The sequence below is a fragment of the Alexandromys fortis genome, unplaced genomic scaffold (genome assembly GCF_014885135.2).
Source record: "Alexandromys fortis isolate MF-2015 unplaced genomic scaffold, M_Fortis_MF-2015_v1.1 scaffold_65, whole genome shotgun sequence".
Taxonomy (NCBI): domain Eukaryota; kingdom Metazoa; phylum Chordata; class Mammalia; order Rodentia; family Cricetidae; genus Alexandromys; species Alexandromys fortis.
The window spans coordinates 1,256,168-1,264,387 of NW_026067986.1; the positions used below are offsets into that span (position 1 = coordinate 1,256,168).

The following is an 8,220-nucleotide window of genomic DNA, read 5'->3' on the forward strand; positions in this document are numbered from 1 at the left end:
CGCCCGGGCTTGCTAAGTGGTTTTGTGTGTGTGTGTGTGTGTGTGTGTGTGTGTGTGTATGTGTGTGTGTGTGGTGGGGGGAGTGATTGGCCCACCTCGTATGCAAATTCTGATTTTACTCCTAAAACCTCTATGCTACAGAAAATAGTTCCCAAATTTTATCCTCTTAGCCTTGGAGACTTACTTTTTAGTATGACTCTCTGTCTGTCTGTCTGTCTGTCTCTGTCTCTCTCCTTCTCTCTCCATATGTATATATTATATATATAAATTTGATGTGCCTGTGTGTCTGAGTAAAAGCATGTGCATCATGTGTGTGTAGTACCTATAAACGCCAGAAGAGGGCACCAGAGTCCCTGGAACTGCTGTTAGAGGCTGATTAAGCTGCCATGTGGGGTGCTGGGAATTGACCTCAGGTCCTCTGGGAGAGTAACCAGTGCTCTTAATCACTGAGCTGTCTCTCCAGCCCTGGTGTGACTTTTGGATACAGCATTTCTTGTATTTCAGGCTGTGCTTGAGCTCTCTGGGTAGTGGAAGAAGACCTGGAACTCCTGACCCTTCTGTCTCTACTTCCCCAGAACTGGAGTTACAAATACATAACTCATGCCAGGTTTGTATGTCGTCCCAAGGACTTCATGCATGCTGGGCACACACCCTATCAATAGTTATGTTCCCAGCCCCTCAGAGGCATTTATGTTATAGCTTGTGTTCAATATCCACTCCATTTTGTAATACAATAGGTATCAGGCAACGTTTTTAAAATCTTGATACTATTATATTATATTAATACTATTATACTTCTATAGATAGAAAACAGTAATGAGAGATGCATTTAATTAAATGCAGGTGGGTTCTCAGCTTTCTCTGAAGTCGCTGAGTGGATGTCATCTCCCTGAACATCAAGAGTTCCAAACTCCCCACGTAGGGTTGTGACCTCGAAGGCAGAGGTGGCACAGTCTGCATTCATTTGGTAAGATGAAGCTCAGGAATGAGGAGGTTAGAATGAACGCTTACCTGCACTGGGTGGAGCCTGGTTTTGATGCTTCCTACGCCTTCCACGGTGATGACAGCAGCTCCATGCAGGGAGCACAGGGGCACCAGACATGCCATGACAGAGAAGTGTCTTTGTATGAGAAACACAAAGAAAACCGGGTGAAGAGGTGGTACTGCCCTGTGGAGAACCAGGAACTGTGAAGGGTGGTGGAGACCCTCCCGAGTCTTTGATGGATGACTGGGGGACTGTAGAGTAATGACAGATTTGGGGGACCACAGGAGTGGGAGCCCTCTCTGCTCACTCTATGCCGTCTATGAGAACTGGGTGTCCTCAGTGTGAACTCAGATGTTCTGAACCTCGGGAAATCTTTACAGTCTTAAAACAGATCCACCTAGAAGCAGTGGGAATGGTCCCGGGCAGCCAGCAGGGTGGCTGGGCTTCTGTTAGTCTTCGTTAGAGCAATGACCTTATCACAAGCAAAGGTTATTTGCCTTTTGCCCGTATCAACACATTTTAATTCATTTCCTTATTAATTTAAGTACTCTCCGTAAAATCATTTAACAGTGTGGGGTGATGTTCTGAAGCAATCTCGGTATGGACCGATGATGTGGATGGAGCCCAAGTTCTAGAATCTGACTCTTAAGGAGTGAGATCATGGCTCAGTAGCTTCCTTTGAAAGACTGATCCCAGTCCAAAACAACAACAAAAAACAGAAACAAACAAGCAAAAAAAGGAAAGGAAAAAGAGAGAGAGAGAGAGCATTAGCTACCAGGTCAGAAAAACTATGTATTCAAGTTGTTGATCAGCGGGGTTATATGGCCTTGAACACATCTCCTTTTCAATTTGAGCCTCCGTTTCCTCAAGTAGGAAATAAACCATTGGCTTGTCTTGGTTCTTAGCCTGGAGAACACGGATGAGCCTTAGGAGGATTGTAGTCCCTCACATGTGATATGCAGAGGGCTATTAGTTCATACATGATCATAGCAGAGGGCTATTAGTTCATACATGATCATAGCAGAGGGCTGTTAGTTCATATGTTATCGCAGCAGAGGGCTCACGACGTTCGTGGGGATTTTCGTCGGGATCTAAGAAAAGGAGACACTGAGGATTTGGCCTTTGATAGTTACAGGATAGATCAGAAGCCAGACAGAGACAGAACCCTCTTCTGGCTTCTGGACCTGGGGAGCTACCTTGTCTTCCTGGATACTGCGTCGTGCCTGGACACCATCACGGTGCAAGCCCCACAGCCTCCTGTGCCACAGGCATACTTAGTACCTGTGAGACGCACTGGAGAGGGAGAAGTCAAGAAAAGATGCAAAGAGGAAATTTTGCCTCTGAGGTACCTGCCCCCCTAGGGTGTCCCGAGTGTGAGAGGTCTTGTGGGTTGAGATGTAGTCAGAGAAGCCATTAGATTAGATCAGCAGTGTGGCTCAGCAGTGTGGCCCTGGAATTACTAGTCTGTTCTGGCTTATTTCCATTTGTGGAGAGGGAGGAAGTAGTCTTATGTCTTCTTCTGGTTCTAATCATGGAAGAACTATTTTTCTTAAAGATTTATTTCTTATGTATAGTGTGTTCTGTCTGAATGTATGCCTGCAGGCCAGAAGAGGGCACCAGATCTCATTACAGATGGTTGTGAGCCACCATGTGGATGCTGGGAATTGAACTCAGGTCCTCTGGAAGAGCAGACAGTGCTCTTAACCCCTGAGCCACCTCCCCAGCCCTGAGAAGAGTTATTTTTTAACAACAACACATTGCTCATTTTGTCCTGTAATAAGCAAGGCGTTGGCACCCAACCTTCCTCTGGCTGAATTGCGTTCGAAAGTGGTGATGACTCCAGACCTCGTATCTGAAAATTTGGTTTCTTTCTTTCTTTTTTCTTTTTTCTTTTTTTTTAAGTGGCTGGAGAGACAGCCATGGGTGAGCCTAGCCTTTAACGGCTGAGCCATCTCTCCAGCCCGAGAATTTGGAGTCTCTATTACATAACACTCCCGTGACACAGTAGAGCTGAAGCAAATCGGTTAGCTTCTATTTCATGCTATTCAATCACACACAAGCAATGCTGGGAAACTTTTTCTCCCCTCTAAACCACGCCCGATTAATCTGATATTCTTCAAGCCACTGCCAAAAGCAAATAACAAGCCAGGGCCAAAGGGCTCGGTCACCTCTGGCAGCCATATTGGCCTAAGTTCTTAAACTCTGAAAGGCATGCATGGGCATGCTGGAGACATCAATCAAAAGGATCCAGTTCCTCCTCAGGAAGGCCAGCAGAGTGACTTCCGGGTCCACATTCTTCTCCGTCACCTGCATTGGAAACAGGAGGGATTATGGGGTTGAGTGGATGACTCAGCGGAACTGCTGTGGTCGGCTGCTTGATCTGCTTGATGTAGGAGATGGTTGTAGCTGACCAGACCTGCTCTGAGGAGAAACGGTGTTCAAGGGCTTTCCCAGGGCAGGAGCCTCACGCGGCCAGTGTAGCAATGGACTTTCCTGTGGGGCAGGCGTCAGGAGCCACTCACTGCGGTGTGACGCTATCTTTGGACGTTCACTCTGCGTTTTCCACATTTGCTCTGTCCTCTGCCCTCATGGAACCTCCCAACGGAGTCTTTGGAAGTGTTTTAAACTTGGATTATGTTTGCTTGGAACTGTCCCATAGGGAGAAAGCCTGGGTGGGACATTTCTGCCGTCTCTGGGACAGCCGTAGGGCACATTTGATGACCTCTGAGGCCACAGGGAGTCACTGGGGACAGTTATTGTTATCTTGAGGAGGCTCTCGGGTCTGCTGGTTCCCCGCCTTGAGACCCTCTCATGTCCCAGAGAGGGTCTAGATTAACCCCATATCTTCCTTTGGAAAGTGGAGAGCTCACATGGAAAGTCACCTGGGAACTTTCTCGTTTCCTTTTTTCCCATTTAGGTCACCTTGCTTTCGCTTTGGGGTGCCATGGGAACACCTCCCTCTGCTCTGCTGTGTGACGGGAGAGTGGGATGTCACAGGACCAGAAAGGAAGGTTTACTGGGCAATACTAACTTCTTCCTTTCTCCCCAGAAGGGAGACAAGCACTTTTGCACACCTCAAAGAACAGTATGTACCTCAAAGAACAGTAATCTGTAGGAAGATACTTCTAAGGTGAAAACTATTCCCTGGAGCTGGAGAAGGTGCCCCATGGGTGGAAAAACAACAAAACCTCTCCTCTGTGGCCCTTTCTCTCACCACAGGCCTATTACAAACAGCTATGGAGAATGTGATCAACCCCCCCCCCCCCAATACACACTATCCACAGACTCCTACCACACAGAGTTTCCTCTCCTCTCCCTCCCCTCCTGTCTATCTCTTATTCTTGGTTCTGACTACACCATGCCACTCTGGGCTCATAATTCAATCTGGGGCTGATAGAGGAAGGAACCCCCTCTGGCCTTTGGGTATCCAAAGCCTTGGACAATGGAGAAGCCATTTATAACTCAGCTCATGAGTGACAGCTGCGGAAGGACACAGAAGGACGTGGTGTGGCTGCCTAGGGAGTCTATTCAGGAGGGAAGGTGTGCAGGTCAGTGAGGAGCCCTGCAGGAAGCTCTGGCTGCCTCATTGGGTCGGCACCTGAGGTGCAGTTGGCGTGATTGAGTCCTGGTTAGGTTTGCTGAGTCTGAGGTTTGAAAGGCTCTTGAGGGAAGGTGGAAAGACTCCAGAATAGCTATGTGCTCTTGGAAGGCAGAACGGAGCTCATGATGAGAAGGGCCTGGTCTCTTTAAAAGTAACGAGCGTCCTGTGTGACTGGGTGCTGAGGCCAGGAAGGAGGCTCTCAGAGAATAGCAACTGAGAGACTCTGTCCTTGTCCATTTGTCCATATATTCCCTCAGAACAGGCTGCTACCCAGGGAGGGAGGGATCTCCAGACTGACGGCACTCAGATGTCAACCCTTCTGTATAGTGGGGACTCCACAGGGCAGCAGTTTGGAACCTATGGGCTGTGACCCCTTGGGGGAGTTTTATGGAGGCCCAAAAATGTGAGCCTATTTTCACCTTGACCAACTGTCAAAGAGTTGGAACTTACCTCTAGTCCTTCAAAGTTATTGTGTTTCTACCTCAAACAAAGGTCCCACCTAGGCAGAGACCAGAGAGTTCTGCTCTCTCAAGGAGGTAATTGTCAGCAGGTGTGGCTAATAGCCAGCCCTTGTGTTTCAGGAAAAGAGAAGTAGATCTGTTTCTACCTCAAACAAAAATCTAAGGATCCAACTAAATTTCAGTTCCCTAAAGGAGATAACATTGGATTCCACCCAGGGAGTGGTTTGCCGACAGGACGTTTTGGTCTAGGGTGTGAGTGTGACTTGTTTTGTTCTAGCAACAGAATGCTTAACTATGAACGTAGCCCGCGACCTTCAATTAGTCTGTTCATTTTCTACCTTCAATTCGTCTGTTCATTTTCTCGCCCTGTTAACGTAGTTCTTTGTCTTACTCCTACCTTTTGGGGTCAAGAGTATTTTAAACAGTTAAAAATTAAACACAGGCGATTTCAATATACCCTGGCACTCCTCCCAGTACTATTCTATGTTTTTCTGTTTTGTTATTTTCGTGTCTTCATATTCTTTACTAATATTTATAAATCCTAACGCCCCTACCTTGATGAGTAGTATTTTTGTTGAGGTTTATCCGCCACAGGGTTGCTGAATGACCCTTTCACAGGGATCCCCTCAGATCATCGGAAAACACAGGTACTTACACTACGGTGCATAACAGAATTAAACTTGCAGCTATGAAATAGCAGCGAAAATAACGTTATGGTTGGGGGTCACCATAACATGAGGAACTGTCTTAAAGGACCGCACCGTTAGGGAGGTGGAGAATGGCTGCCCTAGAGAAATCGACGTGATAAATAGAAAAACAAAGATGGATCCATTTCCATTTAAAATGGAGTTTGAGTCGCGAACCATGTTACAGGGTCCATGGCTTCTGTACTGCTTCCTGGCCAATGATAGTGTTTATTTGGGCGCATAGCCGCGGTCCCTGGCATCCATCCCAGCCCCCCTGGCCTGGGATTGGCATTGGTCTGGACTCCAAATCCCAGCATGCCAGGTCCTGACCCTCGTTCTTCCCATTTTTTATGATAGCCGTGTAAAGCAGATGACAGACAGGAGGCCTCCGAGCTCAGGGAGGTGAAATCATTTGTCAAGTTATGCAAGAGAGGGCAGTAAATTGATTGACAGTATCAGGGCTGTGCGAAGAATCCCAAGGCTATCCTGCTTACCCCACTCCCCCCATTCATTGCTAGGACCCTTGTTGGCCTAGCGGAGAAAAGGCAAGTCAGAATGGGTTCCCAAACCTGGACTGGAGTCTCAGTCCAGATTCCTCTGCACCCCCTGGAGCCAGGGGTTTCCCTGGCTCCACAGCAACAGCGCTCACTCTACCCACCCCTTACCTTCTTTCCATTCACAAAGAACACCAGTTCATCCGAGCTCTGGGATGGGCAAGGCATGGCTCTGGTGAGTAAGTCTGACTTCCTGGCTCTGGGCAGAAACACTTCCCAATGCCAGCTACAGAAGTGAACCAAAAGAATTTCTCCTGAGTAGAAGCAGGCAGCCCACAGTTCTGGCAGGAGCAACTGGGGGTGGGGAGTTTTTGCTTTGAGGCTTTTTAAAGTCCAGAGCCCTGTGTGGCCTCCTCTAATCCAGTCCCTCACCTCCCACCAACCCTGGCTTTGAAGCTGGCTCAGGAGGCCGCCTCAACCCCTTCTTGTTTGCTTTCTCTGATATCTGAGAGCTTGGTGTGACATCCACAACCACCCGAGCTTAAACCCACTAGGTGCCACCTCAACCCGGCACCCTGCCTCCATCCTGGATGTATCCCACCCTTCTCAGAAAGTGAGCAGTAGGCCTCCCAAGACCCACATGCCCCACTTTCCCCAGCTTCTTCCTCATTCTTTCTGGGTAAAGGATGCCTCGCAGGAAAATGCACAGTTGGATTCAGTCTGTGCTTAAGTTGAGGTGAAGGTGTGAGGTGTCACCACCCCCCCCCAATTGGCCCCTCTACATGCTTTCTGCTGCTTCTTTCTGCTCTAGTTCACTCTGTAAAAAAAAGTACATCCTTTGAAGATGTCCCAAGGCTAGCAGAGCCAAGGCTGGCAGTTCAGTGTCTCAGAAGTGACCCAGAACTGAGCCAAGTCCTCCTGGTTTGAGACAAGGCTAAGATGCAGTGAGATTTTGTTGAGAAGAGGAAAAGGAGGCAACAGAGGAACAGCAGCAGTAACAATGAGTGCTGTCCATGAATAAAAAGCAGGTTGGAGGACCCATAAGGACAAGGGGACCAGGAAGAAGCCCCCAGCCCACGATGAGGAGATATCACGCTTACACAAATCCTCTCCAACTGTGCATCCACCTATAAAATTATGCTGATTTCATTGGTTAACTAAAGTGACGCCCAAGGCTTGCTGGGTAAAGCAAGCAGCTGCTTCTGTGGTCTGGTTTTGGGAGAGTGGAGGAGTGTTCTCTTTTCTAGAACACCCTTCAAGCGGTCGTGAGCCCCAGCACCATCATTAAAGTAAAACCCCGATGCTAAGATGAACATTGACTGTGTGACGTGGCTTCAGGTCAGAAGCACCCAGCTCCTCTGCGCCTAGCTGACTGAGAACTTCCTCCTTCTCAGTCTCTTCACGTGTGACTCCCTCCAGCCACAGAAAACGCTCCAGATTGAATGTGGTTGTCAGCACTCACATTTCACAGTTTGAAAGGCCTGCTCATCAAGTTTCCCGGTTTACGTAGATGCAAGGGTGTGTGTGTGTGTGTGTGTGTGTGTGTGTGTCACACGGATTAAGATTTGCTGAACAAATTGGCCTAAGATCTTGGGAGGGGAAGTTGGAGATCTCTGTGAATTAGAGAGACAGGACCTTCAGTCTGGCTGTTTGGTCATGTCCTGATGTTCAAAAAACCCCATAGTTCCCTGAGGCCTGGGATATAAGATCCAAACTCAGTAGGTGTGCTAAGCCCCCAGCCTGCTTTATTTCTGTACTCAGAACGCTCTTGTTCTCTCTCTCTCTCTCTCTCTCTCTGTGTGTGTGTGTGTGTGTGTGTGTGTGTGAGGTTGTCGTGTGTGTGTGTGTGTGTGTGTGTGTGAGGTTGTCCTCCCAAACAGCCCAAGCACTTACCCCCTTTCTTCTTAGGGAGGAATTTCTCTACTTAGTCTCTTCCAATGGCTTCCCATTACCTTTAGTGAAACTCCATATGCCTGTCCTGGAGAGCCTGTGG

General features: G+C 48.2%; 1 protein-coding gene across 1 annotated transcript in view; it reads right to left on the reverse strand.

Annotated features, from left to right (window-relative positions):
- LOC126511776 (aldehyde oxidase 2) overlaps positions 1 to 6,546 on the reverse strand; it is a 69,997-nt gene extending 63,451 nt beyond the window's left edge. Inside the window, exons 1-4 of the mRNA XM_050159161.1 lie at positions 6,399 to 6,546; positions 3,226 to 3,292; positions 2,182 to 2,275; positions 1,012 to 1,120 (exon numbers count right to left, since the gene is read on the reverse strand). Of these exons, the coding sequence (XP_050015118.1) occupies positions 1,012 to 1,120; positions 2,182 to 2,275; positions 3,226 to 3,292; positions 6,399 to 6,455 (327 nt within the window). The 5' untranslated portion in view covers positions 6,456 to 6,546. The remainder of the gene's footprint in view (positions 1 to 1,011; positions 1,121 to 2,181; positions 2,276 to 3,225; positions 3,293 to 6,398) is intronic.
- Positions 6,547 to 8,220: the final 1,674 nt, after the last annotated feature.